At 30.7% G+C, this 26,217-nt stretch overlaps 2 protein-coding genes across 2 annotated transcripts; both read right to left on the bottom strand.

The window, feature by feature from the left end:
• Positions 1 to 1,624: 1,624 nt before the first annotated feature.
• Positions 1,625 to 5,370, bottom strand: LOC111633089 (glutathione peroxidase-like). Its single transcript, XM_023377621.1, has 3 exons — positions 5,035 to 5,370; positions 2,186 to 2,329; positions 1,625 to 2,119 (listed from the first exon to the last, which is right to left on the bottom strand). Exons 1-3 carry the CDS (start codon positions 5,338 to 5,340, stop codon positions 1,916 to 1,918), a joined length of 654 nt encoding a protein of 217 aa, XP_023233389.1. The 5' UTR covers positions 5,341 to 5,370; the 3' UTR covers positions 1,625 to 1,915.
• Positions 5,371 to 13,883: 8,513 nt separating this feature from the next.
• Positions 13,884 to 16,874, bottom strand: LOC111633091 (pituitary homeobox 2-like). Its single transcript, XM_023377622.1, has 3 exons — positions 16,721 to 16,874; positions 16,399 to 16,577; positions 13,884 to 14,157 (listed from the first exon to the last, which is right to left on the bottom strand). Exons 1-3 carry the CDS (start codon positions 16,872 to 16,874, stop codon positions 13,900 to 13,902), a joined length of 591 nt encoding a protein of 196 aa, XP_023233390.1. The 3' UTR covers positions 13,884 to 13,899.
• Positions 16,875 to 26,217: the final 9,343 nt, after the last annotated feature.

Raw genomic sequence — 26,217 nt, 5'->3', positions numbered from 1 at the left:
ACCGAGCGATAACCGCGTAAGTCGGGGTATAATTTCGCATACAAATACATACAAATTATTTTTATTTCGGGCCGGAGACTAAAAAAAAAAATAATTTAGAAAAAATGTTTCCAAAAGTCTTTAACACAGAGCTCGTTGTTTTACCTCATAGCTTCATGCAGATGTGCAAACGATCGTCTCGTGTAATAAGCTTTGAATGTTTTGATGACTCCCTGATCCATCCGTTGAAACAAGCTGGTTGTATTTGGTGGCAAAAATACAAGTTTCACACGTGGGTCAAAATTAGTTAAAGTTGTAGGGGGATGACCTGGTGCGTTGTCGATTACGGGCATCACTTTAAATGGAATTTGTTTAGATTGGCAATAACGTTCGACTTCAGGTATGAAGTGATGACCAAACCAGTCCTCAAGAAGGGAAGCTGCCACTCAAGCTTTTCCTGGATTTTCCGAGTGATAAACTAAGGGAGGTTTTAACTTACAATCACCAGCTGCATTCGCTCCAACCATCACTGTCAATCGATCTTTGGCGGCCTTAAAACCTGGAAAGGTTTTCTCTTCACGCGTGATAAACGTTCTTTTAGGCATCTTCTTCCAGAACAGGCCAGTCTCATCTACGTTGAATATGGTTTGGCTGGTATAGACACCTTCATCTATCATTGCTTTGAATTTCTCTGGATAGTAAGACGCAGCATCTTTATCAGCACTTGCCGCCTCTCCCCTTTCTGCAATGCTATGCTTATTACAGCGACTTTTGAATCTGCTGAACCAACCGTTACTAGCTTTAAACTCTTCATCTTTGGCCACCTCACCAGCATCCTCTTTCAATCTCTCAAAAACCAGCTTAGCTTGAGAGCACACCGTGTTCTGATCAACAGGACAATTTTTCACATTTACTTGATTATAACACCATAATTTTAACATTGTTTCCATCTCGGCGATAATACCGTGAAGTTTACGAATGATGCTTGAATTTAAAGATTGAACATTGTTCACAGCTTCGAGAATTTTTTCTTTACCTTTTATAATTGTTATGACCGTCGATTCCGGTAGATCAAACTTCCTTGCCTATTCACAAATTTTCATTTTTGTATGGAAGTTAATAATGTTAACTCTGGGTTCGCCTAAGTCGAGGTATTACTGTATATATATATATATATATACCGAAAGTCACGTTATTTCAATTCAAAAATTTTCCCCTGTAAAGAGTTAGATAGATGACGGCATGACACTGTTGTTAATAGGAAAAGTATGATATACAGGGGCAAGACACTAATAATATGAGGTGGAGAGCATATATTTTATATTAAATAAATTAAAAATATGATTAAAAATTGCTGCGTTTTTTAATTTGTTTTATTTGTACGTTACGTATCAGTCAATATCTTACAAATGTGTACTTATTATGTAAAGCATTTTAAAAATAATTCTCTTGTTGTATATTTGGAAAAATATATATGAAAATTAACGATTCAGCAGTTCGGGTTATGAAATAAATGTTTTAAATTATATATTATTATTAGTAATAGTGAAAAGAATAAGTGAGAATATTTTGATGTGTTATGATGACATAAATAAATCCAGTCCTTATCTTTTACACGCTTTAATAATTTATCACTTTAACTTAATCCCGTCTTTTAAAGTTTATTTATAAAGTTATAATTTACAAAAACAGATTGAATGATAGTCGATATCCCATAATAAATGTAGTCAAATTTACAATTTGTTATCAGAACACGTGAAAAAGTATAGAGGAATTTTTAGAAGTTGTCTTCCACGATGTACATTTCTCAATCCAGTCGAATGCACAAAACTTAACTGAGATACGTACACATCAAAATAAATCAACTGTCAATAGACAGGTGCTGATTTACTCGTCATAATAGGAAGAAAGAAATATCTTACTGGTTAATTAAGATTTACGCAGAATTGGATAAGAGTAAATGTTCGATGTCTTTAGCTATCATCTGAGGCTGAACGCTCGGATCGTAACGCATAACGGGTTTACCTTGTCGATTTATAAGGAATTTTTCGAAGTTCCAACGAATATCTCTGATGCTCATAGGGGTATAAAATAATTTCGTTTGATTAGCAAAAGTTTCTCGAGTCGGAGGGCAAAGAGACTGTAAATAAATGGATTTTAATTATTTACTTGATCTTATCTATTGCTTAATTAACTACTACTTTACCTTTAGATAAGTATAGAGAGGATGCTCTCCGATGCCGTTAACTTCTATCTTCTTGAACAGATGAAAATTAGGTGTAAATTCGTTACCAGGTCGGACGTACTTTACGCCATTCCAGATTTCCTTTCCGTCTCCTCCCGGTTCTTGCTGCAATACAAATGCACTACAATGAAAAATTTCCTAATACGAAAATAATTGCTTTTTTCCTTTATTATATTCTGCTTGAACTATAATCATTACATCGGAATAAAGCAGCTGACTCAACCATTTTAACGAGTTTTTAATCTCCCTTTTTTTTAGTTGTAATAAAATGTTAACTTAAAATAGATTCAACAAGATAATAATTTATTTATAAAGAAAATTATTTTCCGTTTTCAAATTTTTAATAGAAAATTTATTAAATTTAATTTATATATTACTAAATTTAATCATACCGTATCGTCCGTTTAAGCTATTAAGCACTTGACTCATTTATTTGTATATACAGTACAGTACTTGTACTCTTTGCGACTTAATAATTTTATCGGTTTTGAGATAAATTTAGCTTTAATTTTACAAACAAAAACTCTCTCGTTTATTATGAAATAAGATAAAATTCGTTTATAAAGAATTCAGCGATAAATTAAACTAAAACTGCACTTAAAGATATTTTGTTTCATTTTACTTTTTCGGCTGTTATATAGTCTATATAACAGAGGAAAAGTATATAGATCAAGCAAAAAATTACCCACCTTCCCAAAGATTATTACATTTTTGGACTCGGGGGTCTTGAAACGTCGAGAAATACAAAAAATTAGTTATGTATGGATGTTAGTGTGTGTGGGGGGAACACGATTTTGTTCACCCTGTTTGTAGTTTAATAACTCCTGTGTTTTTTGTCCAAAATTTCTGAAATTTTGTAGGAAGGTTTGTGTATTAGAGGGACTGATGCTATTAAATTTTGGTGATTAAAGGTCGACGGGATGGGGAGATAAAGGGTGGTCGTGTGTCGTATCTCGAGCAAAGTCGAACTTAATGACGATTTTACTCGTTATTAACATTTACAATTTTTTTAAATAAAAACTCATCATCCCTACCCTCAAAATTAAGCTTTTTGCCATTTTATAATNTAGACTTTGTTTCCATAATCGACCCTCTATGCTTTACACATTCAACGACTAGATCCGTGTTAGATGTGCTGTAAATTTATTAAATGTTTTGTTAAAATGATAAAGAATAGGTTTTGTTATAGTATGAATATTAAACTAGATTAGTATTATAGACCTTGATATATTTTTCATCATAAATCTATTAAAAGTAAATTATATATAGATTCGAAATCAAGGACAGATTCTCCTAGGAATTTACCTTGTGAACTGGGATTTTTGCAATTTATTACATATAAATCAATTGATAAGATTTGAATTTTCATTGTTTTGAAGACAGAAGTTCACCTTCAAAGTTATGTATTTGTTCTAATAAATTAATTTTTGAAAATAAAATTTTTACTAAAAAATTTCTATAGCATTATCTCGTGAAACACAATAAAAGTGAACGAGTATCGTTAAAATTAAATGACATTATATTCCATCAGATGTTTTCCTGTAGACTGCTGAGATTCCTGGAGTTTTTTTTTTATCCTGTTAATAATAAAATTTCTATCGGGAAATGCCATTTAAATAAATTTATTAATAATTGTATAATTAAAAAATTAGTTTTGTCAAATTTTTTTTCATAATAAATATATTTTTAACATTATTAATGTCTCCTAGAACATACAGGAAAAGACACACTACGCTCCACTTGACTGGAGCGTAGTATGTGTTTGTTCATAGTAAACATGTATTTTTTTTTACAGTTATTGAAATCTTTCAAAAATAAATTTTATTTTTATCGAATTTGCAGTGTCAGACATTTACAAACATTACGTATTTAGATAAAATTTTTAAAGATTTAAACTTATAAATTCTTGCAAATTTATGCTACAGTGTGATAGTAATTAAAAATTAGGTGTTCAGAGCTCCCTGTAGAAAGCACCGTTGGGAAAATCCCAATCAAATTTGGCACGTATTATCCAGAGTATGCGGTTTCGATTTTATAGAAAAAATTTAATTCAAAATTCAGCCGTTAGGGAAACTTTTGGTGTTGCTGTATCCTTATAGTGCTTAATACACGCGTTTGATAAATATATTGATTTTAACTTAAAATTAATCAGCGCCGACCAAAACATTGTACGAAATCTAAACGATTCTATTATGGTGCCTCCTGCAGCAACCCCGTATTTGGCACCAAGTTCGCATGATGTAGGTCGACCGTCACTGATACAGCAAACACTATTATGGTTCCCAGTGGCGCATTTAGAAATATGGCACCCCCTAGGCCTACAATATGCAGGCCCTCCCAAACTAACAATGCTACTTTTGTACCTAATGATTCTATTTTACTATTTTAATTTTGCAATAATTGTGTATTTTTAGATTTTGTATTGTTCTGGGTTACAGCTGCCTTAGACGCCATATTTGATAATTCATTGTTTTGTAAAATCTAAGTGACTCGTACAACATTGAATTCATATAAAACGGAATAATCAACAGTGTTATAGGGGGGTTGACTGTGTATAATAAAAGAATATGTATTTTACCAGTTGTAAAATTCCTATTTGATTTATACGAATTTTACAACTTACAGATGGTGACTTTTAATCACATATGTTTCGGCGAATTATTATATCCGAAATAAAAATTTAATAATAGCAAAAAATATTTTTCTAATTTCGTACTAAATTAATAAACATTATTTAAATTAGAAAATCTCACTTCCGACGAAAGATTCACTTTCCCGTACGATTTAATATTATAAAAATTCAAACTTACCTTTCCAAATTGATTACAAGGAAAGCCGAGGACAGTCAATTCGTTATAAACATTTTGTAGTGCATTCAGTTGAGTATAGTGCCAAGTAAAGCCTCAGTAAGTGGCCACGTTAACGATTAGAACTACTCGACCACTAAAGTCTGATAAACTGATATTTTTCGTCTCGAATAAATTCGGTAAAGTGAAATTATAAATTGAAACATTACTGTTAGGCGACTGGTAACAATAACGGCTATTAACTTTCGAATTGCAGCTGGCGACACTCGCTAAAGCCGCACAGGATAGGAAAGCCACCAACGAAGCCATGGTTGGCAGCGATCTTCTAATGAGTGTTGAGAGAGAGAGTGGCTTTATATTATAGTTTCATCCAATCAGTTAACTTAGAAGTGACGATTAACAATCGCATAAGTCATTGGTTTGCTTGGAGTAATGGCAATGCGCATGAGTGACGACAATACGACAGAGATTTTAAATGCTTATCGCTAAATAATGAATTAAAATATCCCGGGAAATTCTGTAAATGATTTACGGCGAATTTCGTATACTTTAATAACGTTTTTTTTTTTTTTTCTCCTGAATTTACTATAGATAAACTGTGTAGTATCTTCAACACAAGCGAATTTCTAACCCATCGAAATTCGGAAATTTTGAATAGAGCAATTATGTTGAGGTTAGGCTTTAAATATACGCAAATTACGAAGAAGTTCCAATTTTTCTAAAATTAGTATTTGCTCAACTTTGACCTAATTGTAAACAGTTGTTGTACGTTACGGAAGGAAGCTCGTTATCTCTGAAGCGTATCTCGGAGTAACAAAATGCACGTTTTATTATTTCATAATTTATAAAAATAATCTAACGAAATTTAAATAATATTAAATGACATGGTTACTTCTCTGTGCCAATCATTTTTGGAATTTCCGCAATTGAAGTTAATGACAAACAGGTTGATGGCCTTGAACTTGGTATGAGGGAATGAAATTCTAAAGGAAATAGATTCACCTATCTACTGATGCTATAAGCTCGATTAAATGCAGCATTTAATATATTTTTTTTTTAATAATAAAATATCGTAACATATGGCGCCACACAAGCAGTTTTAAATGTTGCCGGAAAAGTTAAGCAACCCGTTGCTGGATTTTTTTTTTACTTTTTTTCCCTGTGGGCATTAAGAGGGCTCTTTTTATCCCCATCGTGGATTCTGTAAGAACACAACGAGGCGGCTAGGTAGTGAGGAATATATCTAGAAAAACTCCAGGAATTTTCCCTGAAAATCTCTGGAGTTTTCCTGGATATATTCCTAAATGTTCCTGGATATGTTTTGTTGGAGTTATAAAGTATATCGTCTATTAATTCTTTTATGTAACCCACAATGAATCTTCAGATATAGGATAATAGTGACTGAACTTTCATTACGTAGTCGCCTTGTATGAGCTTTAATTCTGGCCGTTTCGATGTGTAACGAATGTTTTAAACGTTTAAAATTAATAAACAGTTTAGTTAATATTTTGATTTATTTAATGACGTTATTCACGAGTGAATGCACCGAGTTTTAATTGTCACGTGTTCGTGTCACATGTAAAGTGTTGGCGATTATTAACACGTGGTCGTTTCGGCATTATAACTAATAGTTAAAATATTTGAAGTGACCATGAAAAATGACTAATACGTTGTTAATAGTCAAAAAGAAAAAGAAAATGGAGGAATGTTAGCCATAAAATATTTTCAACTGTCTTTATTACACTACAAGATCGAAATTTAATAAGTTAATATAATTGTTTTTTTTATTCATTTATTGATAATTTTTATATTTTCTGAAATACTTTTAACTAATCGAATTAACATTTTATATATATAATATAGGTAATTTTCCGGTAGCCTCTTCAAATTATTACCGAAAATTCGTTTACGGGTAGGGCCGGACTTTCACACGAACTAAACAAGTCCGTAGCTTAGGGCCTCGTATTTTTACATGCATCAATATTTGGGAGGGGAAGAGTTTAGGGCCACAAGAAGCCTTAAGTCCAGCCCCATCTTCAGGTATAATAGCTACACATTTTTCTCGCGTTTATAAGGAAATAACGACGCTAAAACGAAGTTCCATAAATTCACACAGTAAGATATGACTATACGTGATTTCTTTATAAGATACAGTTCATATTTTATAAGAAAAAAAGTAATATGAAAAATAAAATTTTGTAAAGTTTAAGCTGTATATTCTATTTGTAATAAGTATGAAAGTAACTAGCGAATAATATACAAGTCAACCCCCCTATAACACTGTTGATTATTCCGTTTTATATGAATTCCATGTTGTAAGAGTCNAGCAGATATTTGAATTAATATATTTTTAAAAAAATTGTGTTTAAATTTACTAATTTTAATGCGTTTTGAAGTAATTTAATACATGCGATATTTTTAAAATTAAAGTTTAAAAAGTTAATTCATTGTAAATTGTGCAGAGCAAGTTATTTACTTATTATTTTTGTATACGAACATAATTTAATGTCTAATAATCATTCTTCTGTATTTTTTTTTTGTTCAAATTATCATTAAAAAATTATAAAACAATTTTTTAAAATTAATTTTTAATGGAGCGAAAAAAATATTGAAAATATTTAACAACAAATTACAGAAATGAAGTCTAGTCTAAACCACGGCTCAGGCCATCTTTTAGGCCTTCTAATCCTTAATTTGGGTAAGTAATTATCTATTGTTAAGTATTATTTTTACGAAAGTCATAGCTTAAGCTAGAAGAGGAAGATCTAAAGTCTAAACCATGTCTTAAGTCTAGACTTTGTTTCCATAATCGACCCTCTATGCTTTACACATTCAACGACTAGATCCGTGTTAGATGTGCTGTAAATTTATTAAATGTTTTGTTAAAATGATAAAGAATAGGTTTTGTTATAGTATGAATATTAAACTAGATTAGTATTATAGACCTTGATATATTTTTCATCATAAATCTATTAAAAGTAAATTATATATAGATTCGAAATCAAGGACAGATTCTCCTAGGAATTTACCTTGTGAACTGGGATTTTTGCAATTTATTACATATAAATCAATTGATAAGATTTGAATTTTCATTGTTTTGAAGACAGAAGTTCACCTTCAAAGTTATGTATTTGTTCTAATAAATTAATTTTTGAAAATAAAATTTTTACTAAAAAATTTCTATAGCATTATCTCGTGAAACACAATAAAAGTGAACGAGTATCGTTAAAATTAAATGACATTATATTCCATCAGATGTTTTCCTGTAGACTGCTGAGATTCCTGGAGTTTTTTTTTTATCCTGTTAATAATAAAATTTCTATCGGGAAATGCCATTTAAATAAATTTATTAATAATTGTATAATTAAAAAATTAGTTTTGTCAAATTTTTCTTCATAATAAATATATTTTTAACATTATTAATGTCTCCTAGAACATACAGGAAAAGACACACTACGCTCCACTTGACTGGAGCGTAGTATGTGTTTGTTCATAGTAAACATGTATTTTTTTTTACAGTTATTGAAATCTTTCAAAAATAAATTTTATTTTTATCGAATTTGCAGTGTCAGACATTTACAAACATTACGTATTTAGATAAAATTTTTAAAGATTTAAACTTATAAATTCTTGCAAATTTATGCTACAGTGTGATAGTAATTAAAAATTAGGTGTTCAGAGCTCCCTGTAGAAAGCACCGTTGGGAAAATCCCAATCAAATTTGGCACGTATTATCCAGAGTATGCGGTTTCGATTTTATAGAAAAAATTTAATTCAAAATTCAGCCGTTAGGGAAACTTTTGGTGTTGCTGTATCCTTATAGTGCTTAATACACGCGTTTGATAAATATATTGATTTTAACTTAAAATTAATCAGCGCCGACCAAAACATTGTACGAAATCTAAACGATTCTATTATGGTGCCTCCTGCAGCAACCCCGTATTTGGCACCAAGTTCGCATGATGTAGGTCGACCGTCACTGATACAGCAAACACTATTATGGTTCCCAGTGGCGCATTTAGAAATATGGCACCCCCTAGGCCTACAATATGCAGGCCCTCCCAAACTAACAATGCTACTTTTGTACCTAATGATTCTATTTTACTATTTTAATTTTGCAATAATTGTGTATTTTTAGATTTTGTATTGTTCTGGGTTACAGCTGCCTTAGACGCCATATTTGATAATTCATTGTTTGTTGTTTGTATACGGCAACGCAACTTGCGAGCGATCTATCGTCCCGGGAGGACATTTTTTTTTTTTTACGAGAAACTAACCCTTAGGTGTTAGAAGCGTGAAGAAAACCCGTAAAACTTCATGCCAACGGCCTGTTGGTGAGGCTCCAATTACCAGTGTTCAATGGTTTTATCCAGTCAGCCACTGGTATGCCCAATCAATAATAACAGGATGGTACACAGACGATATAATAAAAATACTGTCATAAATGTTTAGCAGATCGACGACCTGATATCCTTCGATATATCTGACAAGCGAGTGCTTATCCGTTCGACGATAGTTACACTTCCTATAATTTTGTCATAAAACTCCGAATTCGATCTAATGTAGACGGATCTTAAGGTCGTTCCTCAATTCTAATTATGAACGAGATCCATCCTTAATGGGAATAATTGAGGCCATTAGTAAAGCCTTTGTGTAAGGATAGCGTTTCGCCTGAACAAATAAATCCAGTGTAGTAATTTATAACTCTTTTTGGTTCACATCACATTAACGAAAATAAGGAAACAACCTACATATTGATATCGTTCATTATCCAAATATAGGAAATTGAATAAATATTTAATTAACTTTTAAAATATTAATAACTTTATTATACTACAATTGTAATAATTAAAATACAGTAAATTTCATTTCTTTACTGAAATCTTATCCACCAGTAGACACGGAATTTGATGAATTATTTTAGTGTAAATTTATTCAATAGCCTGATTTATGAAATTTATAAATTAAAATATACGCTCTCCATCTCAAATTAGTAGTGGCTTGCCCCTGTACACTATACTTTTCCTATTAGCAACAGAATTATATCGTCATCTGTTAACTACTATCGGGGGAGGGGGGAGTTTTGAATTGAAATAATACGACTTCCGGTTTGCTTTAATTAAAAGTTCATATATATAGGGAGAATTCATTTAGGATGAAGTTCGTGTATTCGGGGCCTCTTGCCCTTAATCTGGTCTCTGATTTTATCTATTTAACTCCATTCTCGAGATTAAGGAAAGACATACAGTGAGAATTTATAAATCTCCCCAATTTCTTCAAATTACAGTCTAATTAAACTTTAATCTTTAGTTAAACTTAAGTACCTGTCAGCTCAGGAATCACAATCTCTCGGATAGCAATGTAGAAATTAATTATATATTATCTATTAGGACTCGAGTTCGCAGCGCAGTGTTTTTCTTAGGGTGTCCCTTTTAATGCATACGTGAGACAATATTTCTCTGTAAACAAAAGGAACGTTGAAATGAAAGGCTGTTGAATACACCGAAAAAGTTAGTCGCATTATTGCAACAATACAATTCAAATAATTGAGAAAGCTTCTGTGATTCATTCATAAAAAAAAATACCTGAGTGTGGCGCGTTATGGTTTCATTGGATCAGGATAATCTGAATTACACATCAGACATTTTTAGGGAAATTTTTGGATGAATTTAGGGAATTTCCTGGTATCTTCGTTAGTTATTTTATTGTGACTTCCGGAGAGTTAAGTTTATAAAATTATCTGTGGCTCCATCTGTTAGTAGATTTTATTCTAAAATAATTTTTATATTATTAATTATCACAAAAAAATGGGGAAAAAACTCTTATTTTTGTGGTTAAAAGTAAACTTTTTTAAAATTATTAATTCTACTAACTTATTTCCTAAATTAGCTGAGATCAATTTTGTTTATGTTAATTTAATCCCTGAAGCTCATGAGGTCACAACAATCAATGAGTAGCAGTTCGGTTTTATGTCAGGTAAGAGGTAATAGATGTTACCTTTGTCCTGAGACAATTAATGGAAAAATATGATGAAGGAAGAAAGGACCTATACATTGTTTTTATTGACCTGGAGAAAGCATTCTGCTGGGTGTCGAGAGAAGAACTGCGGAGGTGTCTCAGAAGAAAATTGGTTCACGAGAAATATATGGTAGTATTTAAGGATTATTATATGATAATTGTAAAGCTAATGATAGATGTGCAGCAGGAAGCACAGTAGCCTTTCTTATTGTTGTTGGGGTAAACTATATTAGGGTTTTACCTCGAGCCATTGATCTTTGCTATCGTGGTGAATGAAATAATAGAAGTACGACTGAAGAAGGCACCATAGTCTATGGTCTACGCTGATATTGTAGAATGTGTTGAAAGATTTCCTCTGTTAATCTTTTCCTGTGTTGATGACTTTTAGCATCTCTTTTAGTCGTCAGATCGGCGATTTTCAGTGTTTTCTCACTCTGTTCTTGTGTTTATTGGTTAGTACTAGAGTCGATTGATACTTGGTTCTTCAATTTTGATTAGTTTTTGTTCTACGCGTACTACATAAACATTAGCTATTTATAACTTGATTCACATTAGGTGTAGACAGGACAAAAGACGCTTTGTACTGTACATTACCGCATATTCTCGGATACACAGGATATTCAGATCTGATAGCCGCGTTAAACTTGTGCATCTCATACATCACATTCTCAAGCACTTAAATAACAACGTTAAAGTAGATTTTCAATGGATCCCGAGTCACGCGGGGATCCTCGGAAATGAGGCCGCTGACCGTCTTCCAAATCGGCTGCTGTCTATAGTCTCTAGTACTTTCAGTTATATTCCATTTCTTACATTGACATGCACATTAAAATACATTCTCTGGTAAGGTAGCTCGACACTGCCGATAGGCTCACCTACACTTTTATCCCCATGGTCACTATTGAAACTCTTTCACACTTTTCTCCTAGCTTTACCTTCACTCAACTTCTTACAGGCCACGGCAACTTCAAGCATTATCTGCATAGGTTTAATTTTGGGAAGGCCCACTTAATTTTCCGTTGTGATAGGTGCATGAACATTAGGGATAGCTCAGTGAGAACGGAAATTTTGGAGAGATACAACTGGCCTTGCACATTACAGCAACTCATCCAGACACATACAATGTACTGTACACCGCTCAGAGGAATCCTTCTTTTTCTTCTTTCTATCTCTTCACCTTTCTTCTTTCCTTCCCCTCTTTCCTCCCCTTCTTTCGCCTGCTAAACAGTTTGCGTACGACCGTTGTCTTTTGTTAAAATAAAAATAAAGTATGTGCTGAAACAAGAGAGGAAAGTAGCTGAGGCGAGATAGGAGGATTGGGGGAGGGCACTGGAAGATAGAGATTTGAAATTGAATGCAACCAAAACTGAATTTATGATATACGGAGTGGATGATGTGAGAAATGATGAACGAATGATACTAAGATCAGAGGTCAGAAATTGCCTAAGACACGAGGATTTGGGGTTTTTATGGATCGATGCGCGGGTAGCGAGACGGAGGTCCGTCATAGAATATAGACAGATTGGAAGGTTGAAGAAAGGTGTCAGGTGTTTTATGTGATAGAAAAATCTCACTAAAAATGAAAACTAAGGTTTACAAATCGGTGATAAGGCCTGCTTTGATGTACGGAACGGAAATATTGCCTTTAAGAAAAATGCGAATTGACCGATGTTGTTGAGATGAAAATGCTGAGATGAGCATGTGATGGGAAGAGACAGGTCGAAAGTAACATGATGAAAAGGACTTTGGGTGTTGATAAAATCTAATAAAATTAGAGTCAAGATTGCAGTGGTCCGAACATTTGGATTATGCCGGAAACGTGTGATGGAGATGAATCTTTCCACACGTTTCCGACATAATTCAAACGACTTCCTTGCGAAGAAGGAAAAGAGTCCGAGAAGACGATGGTTTGACAGTGTATTTGAGGATATGACGGCTCTTGGAATTGATCGGAACTTGGCAGAGGACAGAGTGATGTGAAAGAAAGCGATCTGCAGCAGCGACTCCACAAGAGTGGGACTAATAATCTAAAGAAGACGATTCTTTCTGACTATTTGTGTCTATTACTTTACCTGAAAGACGGTTTTCCAAATTTAAATTGTCAAAAAAAATTTTTTTTACAGTAGACCTTGAGCCAGAGAAGATTGATAAATTTCGCTCTACAGTACTTCCAGTTGAACATGAATAAGCAAGAAAGAAGAATTTTGCTGTGTCATTGATTGTCATGCAGAAATTCAGGCTCGAAAGCAGAGAATTTGTTGTTTTTAATGAAATAAAATGAAGTATTAATTGCTTACTAAATGTTTAATTAAATTGCTTGTGTTAATACTGTTTAAAAATCGAATTGCAAGCGTAATATTTTTCTGTACGTTTAAATTTAAAAATCAATTACAGGAGTGACCCTCAAAACAAAGGACCTTCTCCGGATGTCAAATGCTTTAGACAAGCCTCTTAGGATGTTAACATAAATAGAGAAATAATAATAATTAAATCATAAATATTAAAATAATCTGCTTATTAAATATAGGCCTATTGAATTAACGAACATAATCTATCGTTATTTATATTAATTATTTAAAAATACCGCTTATATTAATTCAGTTTCGTAACAGTTTTGAATATTTATTAACAAAATAAACATAAATTTGTTACAATTGAATAAAATTATATTTTAAAAACTTTTATTGAAAAATTTTATGTAAAGAAAGACATTTTATTTCAATTACAAAATCATTTAGAATTATTTCATAGCATTTAGCAATTTTGTCGAGGATACTTTTTTTTTTTAGAATGAAAATTTAAGCGAATTCTAGATGATTACAAACTTTACTAAGCAATTAATTTTTCGGTTTATCCGGCTGCAAATTGACACGGAGAAAAGGATGAAGTGTAAGAACTAGGGATGCTGTAAGTATAAGACGATTGATTGACGTTGCAGTAATTCACAGCTTGACTAGCGGGCACGATACTAGGCCAAGGTGTCGAAATTTTAGAATGCCAAGGAGTGTATGTTTGCTGATTATTTTGATTAAAACAATTTATGGGTATCTTAGATTCGTTTCCTTTTTCACGCTTCCTATACTTTGCTCTTCTGTTTTTGAACCAGATCTAGAAACAGAAAAAAAAGAAGTTTAAAAATATAACTTTTGTTTCGAAATAAAAGTTAAAAGTTATCTCTTTTTTTTTGTATTATTTATTTCATTGTAAATAAAAATTTTTTTTCATTTAAAAAAAAAAAACGATTTTAACTCAACAATGACGTCATAAAGGAGTAGCCCTCTGGTGGTTGTTTTACGATCTAATAAAATTGGTTTACGCGATCGTTACGACGTACTCTATCTAATAAAATATTCATATTCGTATTAAAGTGTTAGAATAATAAATTTTTATCAAAATTTCATCCGGGACAAATCATGAGTTTATACGTTCAACGAGAGAAGGAAGAGGAAAGAATCTCGTAATTAAAATGTATCGCGAAGCGGGTAGATGTATAAATATTTCATTTAGGTTGCACAGAGTCTGGTTCGGAACGACGTCCCCGATCGGTCATTTATGTGACGTCATTTACATACACCCAACACCGCAATCTGAAAGAAGTGCCAGACATAAATGGGGATGGATGGAATGGCGCGCTCAAATATAAAGTTTTCTAAACCAGATGGGAGATGGCCGACACATTTCGCATTTTAAATGACGTTTGGCCTGTAAAATTATATATATATATTTTTTTTTTCAGAATTAAAGATGCAAGAGATTTCTTTCTCCCCCTCTTGATATAGTGTTTTTGACCCGAGGTGAAAATTCGCATTTGATTACTCATTTTTTTGTATATATTCCTAACGTTATGTAAACTATATACATGATTGTATGGAATGTACTGTACAGTATTTCTGTTTAAATTATTGTAGGATTTACTCTTAAACTATAATTACTGTTAATTAAATAAGTTCTTTATTATACTCTTAAAAACTATCGAATTCAATCATTATTACTGTACTTTACAATCATACTTTAAAGTAATAAAAGAAAGTACAGTACTTTATTGCCTATAAAAATTTAGGATTTAAATTAAACTATTTAAAATTTATTCTACTTATTTATGTACTGTACGGTACATATTGTAATGGTTAATTCAGCATTTTATATTTATAAATATAAAATGAGATAAAATAAATTGTTGGAGTTTTCTTCAATAAAATTTGAGTTATTTTTTTAATTTTATAACGAAAATAAATAAATTTACTTATTCATATTTTATTATCTAAGATATATAAACTAAAAGATTATTGGGAGAGTTTTTATGACTAAATAAATTGTTAGAATGTATAAAATATTTTAACTTCTATAACAACATTTAAATTACGATTATGTTCATAATACACCTCAAATAGTTCGCCCATTTTCTTAATTTTATACGCCAGCTTTTCATTCGTTTCGTTGTTTATTATCAGCTTAATAAAATCCATAAAATTAACATTGGAATGTACGTAACAGCAACGAATTAATATGCAGTTTTGACCCATTACCAAAATTCCCTTAGAGACACTTTACGGTGTTATGGCTGAACATTAACTATTAATAAGTACTTTGTGCTTAAAATTGTTATATTTTCTAATCAGATAATTATAAAAATTCTATTCTACAAAATTATATGCATAAAAATAATTTAAACTAATTTAAAATTTAACGATATACTACGATGGGAAGAGACAGGTCGAAAGTAACATGATGAAAAGGACTTTGNATTAATAAACTTTAAAATAAAATTTATAATTTATATATTTAAAACGATTAAAAATAAACTATAAAGTCTATTTAATTAGTCTATTTAATTAATGAATAACACAAATTTATAAAGTCCTACTTGAAGTTACAAATAATTTTATTTTAAAAGTTTTATAAACATTTAAATAGCAAGTAAATTAATTTTTAAATGATTAAATTACAAATTAATTTGTTTTAAAGCTTAATTTTCATCTTTAAAATGTATTAAATTTCGTATCTATTTACAAAATGGTAGTTTAACTATGCAACCTATTTTAAATTAGCATAATGAATTATTAATAAATATTTAAGCATTTTTTTACATACAAGCCTAATATAATTTTCAAAAACCTAAAAGATTTTTCTTTTGTAAAAATTACAGAACTTAGAAAAGTCGTAGACTTGTTTATCTTATGCATTTGTATTTTGTTAAAAAAAAAAAAACAAATTTGATGGAGTTTATAATCATAATTCTATATAATTTCGAAGATTACGAATAAATTTATATTTTTAAAATAATTATTACAGAAGAGTTTAGAAACATTAACGTTTTAATAATAATTAAGTTGAAATTATACGACTTACACGAACTCTTGCTTCAGTTAAATTAGTCCAAACAGCCAATTCTTCTCTAGTAGACATATCTGGATAACGATTTCTAGCAAATGTTGCTTCCAATTCTTGTAATTGTCTGCTTGTAAAATGTGTCCTTTGCCTTCTTTGTCTTTTCCTCTCTTTTCTATTCGAATTAATTTCTGCACATTCTTACAAATAAACAATACGAATTCGTTAATATCATTTTAAAATAATAAATATCGATTATAGAAAATAAATAAATAAAGTATTTAAGATTATTTTCAATTGATTACGATAAAATAAAATCCGTAAGATTGTTGGTAATTGTTACCTCTTGGTTTTACGTCCTGCAAAGTAGTTTTATCAATATCAATCACTGGATTTTGTGATTCGTTATTAACATGTCTAAACGACCACTGAGAATTACACATTACAGAATCGATAGCCATTTCTTGAAAATAATTATTTTCACCGAAAGGATCCATTGATCTAAACTCTGCATCAACGTATCAAATACACAAAATCTTTTGAATTTTTGAACTATAAAAAAAGTAAATAAAAAAAAAAGAGGACAACCTATCGCTTAACCACGCCTACAAGCGAAACTCTCTTAACCACACCTTCTTACAAATTAGACACACCCATATTTAATTTCATCCAATCAGATCACGTAACATTTCTAAAGGCGGAGAATATATGATTGACGTGTTAATTAATAATAAATTTAATTTATGCAGTTGATTTTTGACAGTTTATTTATTTATTAAAAAAAAAGAAATAAAAAATTCTCGTTAAATAGTTTTAAAATTATTTGTGGGCGTGATCGATATCGTTTAAATTTTATCGTTCGAAAGGAGAATATTGTGCTTACTGGTGCGTTAGATAGCATCGGAGTCAATTGTTGGAGACTTGTTTATTTGGAAAGAATTCTGGTTAGAGTCAATTGAAGACAGAACTGTCAATTCTGTTGACAAGTCGATAGAAGACAGATACATCAAGTGTACTTAACTACGTAGATTACATCTTGACAATTTTGTTTTAACTAAACACAATAATATGTGACAGAAGTGCTCATCCCAAATAATTTTCAACGTGTTTTATTAAGGAAATAACTCTGTTTAATTAAATAAGTCATTTGTATTGTGTTTAATTTGATGTTAGTTAAGTTTTTATTTAGAAATGTTACACTTTTTCTTTCGATTGATAATTTTAAACGATGACAGTTTTGATGGATACGTGCTTTTGACTGTTAAGAGAATTTATGAAAGAATGAAAAGTTTTTCTTGCTAATTTTCTTGACATTTAAGTGTCACGATGCATTCTGAATTAGTTAATGCATTAGAGTTCAATGAACACGAAAATTTGATATAGTGTCGATACACTGATATAAAAACTAAACTTTTTTCTTAAGTCACTATTAAGAGATAACCAGAAAATTTTGTTTATTTTCAGATTAATTATTTCTTTTTTTTTTAATTTAAACTTAGAAGAAAAAAAAATATTTTAAAGTTACAAAAATAATTACAACTTATTAAAGCGTTTAAATTTAACTTAGCTTAATATTAATGAATATACCTAAGAAGATTGTTTTAATTGGTTAGATATATTTAAAAATTAATTTCCTTTAACCAATAGACGTGTAGCAACGCCCCTTTCCTTTATTATTATATAAATGTATATATTAATTTGGATAATAAAAGGTTTATGAGAGCACAATTAAACTCATATTTATCTTTAATTACATTGATATATTATATAAATCTAATAGTTCTGTTGCTTATTTATTAACCGATGCTTAATTTAAATTTGTATTTTTATTAAGAAATAACTAAAGAACATTTTTTATCTTCTTTTTAACATACATTACTGTCGGAAAATTAGTCTTATATTCACACAATAATGTTTAACTTGTTAATAGTATACAAGTTGACCCCCCTATAACACTGTTGATAATTCCGTTTTATATGAATTCCATGTTGTACGAGTCACTTAGATTTTACAAATACATGAGCCGTTCACAGCCTGGCACACGTATTTGTAAAATTTAAGTGACTCGTACAACATGGAATTCATATAAAACGGAATAATCAACAGTGTTATAGGGGTACTAACATTTTCTTATTTTTATGGTATCGTAAATTGTTTCGTTTTTTAAATATATTTTACGTTATTATAACACTTTTTAGATTGAAAAACTCAATAAAATTTTATAGGCCAGATCTTTGATGTATTTCTTTTGTCTGTAATATATTTAACAGAAATAAAATAAATTAAAACTCAATGGAGTATATCAATGATTATTATCCTAATTTAAAAAAATAATAATAAATCTATGGTAACTATTATGAATTTTAATTGAAAAAAACACATTTAATTTAAGTATTTTTTAAGTTTTAAAGTATATAAAAAAATTAACATTTTTGATAGAATTAAAACAAAAATTTATATAAAATTTATCTTATCGTTAATACAATTTAAAAGTGAAGATATACATTTAAACACATTAGTTTTGCTTATTGGCTGGGCGCATTTTTATTGGGTTGTAATTTGAAAAAATTATAGATGTATAAACTCCCACCGTCGTCTTTATGTTTGTCTGTCCGTCTATCTTTCTGTAATCTAGAGAACGGTGTTAGATAGATACAAGTTAAGACCATATGTAAAAATATTAGGGCAAGAGGCTCCGATTAACTATATACGAACTTCCGGAATAGGCCGGAAGTCACGTAGATTCAATTCAAACATTTTCTTCTGAATGGAGTTATATAGATGACCGGCATGACTCTGTTTATATCAAGAAAAGTGTGATGTACAGGGGCAATACACTACTAATTTGAGACGGAGAACATATTTTAAATTGAATAAATTAAGAATATGATTAATATTCTTACGTATTGTGACGACGTCAGATGTCATAATAAATAATTGCTTGTATTAGCACCAGTTTTTCTATGAGAAATTCTAAAGAATGATGCCAAATGTATAAAAAAAAAGAGCAGTACTTCAACCAAACAAGCAGACGAAAGGCTCAAAAGTTTATTGATTTTTGAATATTTAAGTCTTACATATATCTTAGTGCAGTCCTGAATTTAGGATTGTAGGAGTCCTAAATCCAGGAAACTTTGGCACCTCTCCGTCCCAGGTTCCATAAACTGTACAGTACATTGAAATTTACAAAACATTGACATTGCTGTAGATTGTATTACTATATTATAACTCGAACTACTTCTTCAATGTATTTGATAAGTTTAATTTATTCAGTTAATAATTTATTATTAACACATTCACTAATAAGGTAATAGTTTAAAAATTTGGACCTGAGAGCCCATTTATAAATGCGTTATTGGCTTATGTATCTTCACAACATGCCAATAAAGACAATTCTTACAACTGTTTTTCGATATAAAAACTGAAAATTAGGCTAACGCTGTAGATTTTAAAACCAAATGATTTTTTTTTAATGGAAATAAAACATAACTGGGGCTAATGCAGAACAATAATTTTATATTTAATAATTGTAGAAGTTTGAAAAAAAATGAATACTGCATTTCTATACGCGACGATTCCAACCTAAATTTATTTTCTTATAGAGAAAAAAATGTGTTGAAATTATTAGTTTATTTAAGTTTACCAAATATATTTTTAATTTTGTTTCTTCTAAACAAAAAAGCATGATTAAGGAGTAGTCTACACTGCACTTGTTCCATTATATATGATAAAGCATGAGTGTTTATAAAGAAAGGCAGTGAAAAATGATTACGATGATCTGATACAATTGAAAGAAAATAAACATTTACTTTAATTCAAAACTTTTCCCTTAAAAGGAGTTAGATAGATGACCGGCATCACTTCATTGCTAACAGGAAAAGCATGATGTAAAGGGGCAAGACTACTAATTTGAGGTGGAGAGCATATATTTTAAATTAAATAAATTAAAAAAATATGATTAAAAATTGCAGCCCGGCATTGTGACGATATAACAAGTAATAATTGCTCATATCCATTGGCTTATGGTGTTGCTAGATATTGACTTATGGTCACTTCCCGATTCTCTCATTCGGAAATTAACTAATAACCTAAAATGTTAAGCATGCATTTTAACTGAAGCAAAATTTGACATTAACAACATCATTATTGAGAAATTGTTTTAGTCATTTCTGAAATTTCTTGTGTTATAATTGCTGTATTTAAGCCTATACCTCACTACAAACTGGTTATATATAGTTCTGTAAACGCTTTTCCTATCAATATGGTGAAATCGGATTTAAGTTACATTCGTTTATTAACAATCATCCCCCATTAACGTAATTCACAATCTCGCAGAAATTCTTTCTCAATAATCACAGTATTAGGAGATTTTGGTTCAAAAAAATACTTATTTTTTTCTGTCTTGATCTATTTAAAATCAATATTGTTAGATTAACATAGATTTTGCGAACTTGTATATAAAGCGCGTTGAATAAACATAAGAACATTCAACATTTTATGAATAACTTAAAAGTTGTAGAAGCTATTACTGTCCGATTGTTGTCACTTATTTCTTTCGTAAAGACACACTTGAACGCTAACAGTTACGATTCTAATTAAAAGCTAATAACCATAATGCCCGTTTTTATGATTACTTTAAAAACTGTTCGTCATCGACTCGATATTGCATCATACTGCTTTTCATTTGCATAGATTGACTTGACTAGAAGTCTCCAGACATTCTCCATAAGGCTCAAATCCGGTAACATGATTGACCAATTCATGACTTGAATCCTGTTGTTCAGAAACAATTCCCAGGTAATGTTGGTGGTATGGATGGGGGCGTTATCTTGCTGGTACTGCCACTCAAGATCCCCTCGTCTTTCTTCAAGGGAGAGTAGATGTATTTCTACTGCTGGATGTATCCTTTATCATTTTGCCTTCCTTCAGCAAAAGCAATGTTTGTTTTTCCTCGCACTCCAAACTATCATGGAACCCCACACTCATTTGGAGTAGATTTCTCTCTCTTTTCTTAAATCATGCCAATAGTAAGCAACCACTAGGCCCATCTAAATTGAACTTTCTCTCATCTGACCACACTATATTCTTCTGCTGTTCTTTTCAGGTCATTTGATTTCTGGCCCATTCAGTCTGACAGCCTTGTGCTTGTCTGTAAGTTTTGGCTTCGACTTTCTTTTGGCGTACTTAAGATGATCTGTTTGTTTGTGAAGTTATGAGCAACGCAACACTTGGGCGACGCCTTCCGGGAGATCTTTTTAAGGGAAACTGGCCCCTATTTAGGCGTTACAGACGTGGAGAAAACCCGGAAAACTCCACGTGGCCAACCCCGTCCGAGCGAGGCGCGAACCCACGACCGAACTCTCAGTGTTCAGGGTACGAAGGCCGCTTGGCCACAGGTGGGCCTTTAAGATAATCTGTAACATGAATTAAGTTCCAAAGTTTATTCCATATTCAGGTTTTGTAGCAATATTTCTGACAGAGCTTGTTCCATTCGTAATATTGCGGATATAAATTCAGGCAAAGTGTGCGTATTTCCATATAGTCTCCTTTTTGGCTTCATAATTTTAATATAAACCTACAGACCTATAAATTTCATTTTTAAAATTTAATTTCTAGAATATTTGATCTTATTTGGATTAAATTTTTAAAAACAAAACCTGCTTTTCTCTAAAGAATAATAGAAATTTTACCCTTGTCTTCAGGGTTTCTAGTCAGAATTATTTAAATCAAAGTTTAAATGACACGAGATATTTAATAATATTTAGTCCTAACATTCCATTATTGTCTCTGGAAAGCGTCAGGAATAAACTAATCGCATTAATAATTTCTATATAAATAAGGATTTTGTTGGTTTGTTTGTTCGTCATACATTCCTAGGCCGTTCGACCAATAGGTACGAAAATCGGCAGTTACGTTTGCATACTTCCAACTTAAATAATGACGTAAATCCCACCCCAAAATATTGATTGGATTTTTATATATTAATTAAATTCTGTCTACATTCATTTGTTGGTTTTTGCATGCAGCTCCATCTAGTGGCAAAAATTTAAGAAAATAATAAAAATATATATTATTCTTACAAAAAAAAGGTATAATTTAAAAATATATATATATTACACTCACTTAATTACTGCGACAATGATATAGCGTGAAATGGAAGCGCTTATTACGCCATTATTGCAAGAGGTAGCACATAACACCAAGATCTATAAACATAAGGTAAAGATAACGTGATGCATCGTGGCAGTCGCCATTTTGGATCATTTTGAGATTATATGTACTGTGTTTCTATAGCGAAGTTGATTGTTTCTTTCGATTTCAATTAGTTGGATATAGGATATTAAACATTGCTTTTTAAGATTAAAAAAAAAAAAATACATTTATCACAAGAACTAAATGATATTATCATAAGAAATATATTCAATAAGAAAAATTTAACTGGAATTTAGTGCATATTTTGTAATTATTATTACTTTTATAAATTCATATAGCTTTTTATTTTTAAACCTATTTAGTTAAAGTCTTTAATTATGTATCAACAGTAACTTCTAAATGAAAAAAATACTGTATTTTAAATTGGAATTCTGTGGCTCGAACTCGATGGAACGTGCAGTTTACAGTATGAAATCTGCACCGTGATCTTGGAACTGTGGATCCAAAATGGCAGCTCCATTGAAACTATTAGTGTCCTGACCTTATGTTTATAGATCTTGATAGTACTTGCCTGTGTAGATTAGTATTTTGCCCCTCTATATCATACGTTTTCTTTTAGAAATAGAGTCGTACCAGTTATGTATGTAACTCCATCCAGGAGAAAATTTTTAAATTGAAATAATGTAATTTTTCGGTGCAAACCAGAAGTTTGCATATAGTTAATCTGGTCTTCCTTCTCTTCCGATTTCATATCTTTTCTCCACTTGCATCTATTTAACTGATAAACCCATTGTCCCAAATTTCCTACTGATACTGTTAAAATATGTTCTAACGTTGAGCCAAATTAATGTACTGTACAGTACGTCCGACGATTTTAATGCAGAAAGTAGAGCTCGAAGTCTTTTTCTGTGCCGATGTTTATTTTTCCTATTTATAATCACGACGACATTGCTTCATTAAAAATTTCCTGTAGTTGTAGTCTATGTAATGTGCACTTTATATAGACTACATGGTACTCTCAACTCTACATCCACTGTTCTTATGCCACAGCTTTTAATTAATCTGTTACTTTCTTAATAAATGAAGCCAAATGGTGGGATGATGTTCGAATTTGGAACACGCGGAGCAGCCATCCATATAAACTCAATAAGAGTTCCAATTACAGTAAAATCTCTCGAGTAGTGTGGCTGAAGTATGTCATGATCCCAGTAGTTTGTGTTCTTCTATTTCCTGTTACTCTTAATATTTAACATTCTTACTTAATTTAAGGTTAACAATACTAAAAATATTATATAACTTTCAGGTGTCTGGAGTATGGTATTATGTTAGAATTTCGAAGAGATTTTCTTCCCGCAAAATGTAAGTACGATTATCAAATTACAACGAAAACATGCAATAATATTTAATATAAGTATTAGATCATTCACTGTGATTGGTTTGCATTAGTTTATCTATACGTCGACCTGCAAAAAAATGGTTTGACAAAGCAGAGAAGTCTGAGATGGGTGAGGAATATCGAAATGGACTATTGATAATATTGGAAAACAGAGACTACTTTACATAAATCGAATTTAATTAATATGCAATGCTTAAATTAGTCGCTACATATTCGGTGTTTCAATCTCTAAAAATACATTTTCTGTGTTTACGTAATAATCAAATGATCACCTACAGTACAGTGCGTGTTAATCACTGACGTATTCAGGGGGTTTTGGCTCCCCCCTTCGTAATGAAAAAGTTAATAAAAAATATTTAAAAAAACTATCGCTATAAACGCTTTAAAATACCATATTATTTTCGATTATTTAATTAAGATTATTATTTTTTTTAAATAATTAATATCGAAATTTCGTTTAAATGTAGAAAGCGATAATGTTATCTTGTATAATTATCAATAATTAGATATTAAATTTTAGTTTTAATATAAAAGAAATGGAGGAAAACCTGATGTTTTATCAAATATCACAGTTCCTTTGGTTCCTCTTCTTATATCTTATAGTTTTTTTTGTCTTTATATTTTTTATTTTTTCACAGTTGCATAAAATAAAAATGTAAAAACAATTTCTTTGGTTTGTTTTAATATAAAATGAACCTCTGCTGCCTGCATTAATTTCTCATCCTACCGCTCCTGGACTAGGAATGTAATCTGAGCAAGCAATTTTAAGACATATTTATGGCTGGTCAGTTCCGGATACGTCGAGCACCGTTCCTCACCCCATTGTGAATCTGGCCGAATCCACGAAAGGTATAGAAAAATGGGCTTCGTAGTGCCAATAGATCAAATAAAAGACACGTGTATATACTTTATATACACTAGATTTTTTTTATGACGTAATTATTCGGTAATGTATTTTATAATGTCTTTTAGTACCGATTAAATAGCATCATAATATTTAATATTTTGATTGTTTTATTTGATTACGGTAACGCGATGTCTCCCGGGAGGTCTTTTATGAGAAATTGATCCCACCCATTTAGGTGTTACAAACGTGAAGAAAACCCATAAAACTTTGCGCAAATCCACGACACTATTGTCAAAAATATTCAGTTTACTTTAAGATATAGCATTCAGTATTATAGCCGAGATGAAAATAAACAAAAGAGGTTTCGAGTTAAGGTTTTTAATGCAATTATTACTCCTTAATTATTAAATACATAAATTAATTATAATTCGTATCCCTATTTTTCATTCTTAAGTAGGATCTGTTTAGTTTTTAAGTAAATAATGTAACCTTTAATATGTCTTACTTGATAAAATATAATATTAATATAACTTACCGTAAGACGACGATGCCTATTTTTTTTATAAAGGGTCTGTATTATGTACTGTTTTGTACTTTATTGTATTGTCTTGTACATATACTACGTGTTCGTTGACAGAAAATTGAAAGATAGTTTCTTCAAGTGTACTAAAATAGTACACTTGTATTATGTATGCCTTTATATATTCATTTCAAATGTGGTTCAAAAATATTAACAATTGAATAATAAATCGAATTACCGAAAGTGTCTACAGTCACAAGTTTAAGCGGGTTGAGTTCCTAAAATAGTGTCTAGTAATCATGAGATCTATATTACCAGGTGTCTTCTTGTACTTATAAACAATATGCCAAGAATTTCGTAAATACTATAACAGTAAAAATTAGCGGAGAGTTATCTTGTGGGTAAAAAGGGCCATTGCCTGGGGCTCCAAACAAACCAATGTTTTATAAGAAAATATTTCCCCCCCGAAGAAAAATATCTGAAGTCAGCGCTGTACACGAAGCCCCCTAATTCAAATTCACCTGGTCCCCATGAATCTATAATGTACCATTGGTTAGTATGCGTTTTCTTTTAATAGATATAGAAATTCCATAGAGTTACCTTTTCATTTTATACATTAAATTCCTAATCTGTTTTACTTGTCGACTTCTTATAAAAGCATTTACTCACCTTTACACTGCCTTTTAACTGATAAATTATAAAAAGCTGTTAATAATAATTAATTTATTAAGAATATAAAACAAAAAAAAATTGTCTTAGTATAAAATGAAAACTAAAGAAAAGTGTTTTTTTGATAGCAGAATGATTCATTTATTTTAGGTTAAAGATGGTTCTATATGCTATTGTTTAGGAGTTCATTGTTACAGGAAAGAAATTAAAATTGGTTTCAGCGTACACACTCTTACATAGAATAATTATTAAAAT

This window comes from Centruroides sculpturatus, unplaced genomic scaffold, assembly GCF_000671375.1.
Source record: "Centruroides sculpturatus isolate CEXI.00-Female unplaced genomic scaffold, Cexi_2.0 scaffold478, whole genome shotgun sequence".
Classification (NCBI taxonomy): Eukaryota; Metazoa; Arthropoda; class Arachnida; order Scorpiones; family Buthidae; genus Centruroides; species Centruroides sculpturatus.
The sequence above is the reverse complement of the archived record's forward strand: the minus strand, read 5'-3'. Positions and strand labels throughout refer to the sequence as shown.

Excerpts from the sequence above, each read along its gene's own strand:
- LOC111633091 (XM_023377622.1), bottom strand. The coding sequence starts at position 16,874 with ATGGATCCTTTCGGTGAAAATAATTATTTTCAAGAAATGGCTATCGAT. Across the intron at positions 16,578-16,720 it reads GCAGGACGTAAAACCAAGAG|AATGTGCAGAAATTAATTCG; the intron begins GTAACAATTACC and ends TTTATTTGTAAG. Across the intron at positions 14,158-16,398 it reads TAACTGAAGCAAGAGTTCGT|ATCTGGTTCAAAAACAGAAG; the intron begins GTAAGTCGTATA and ends TTCTGTTTCTAG.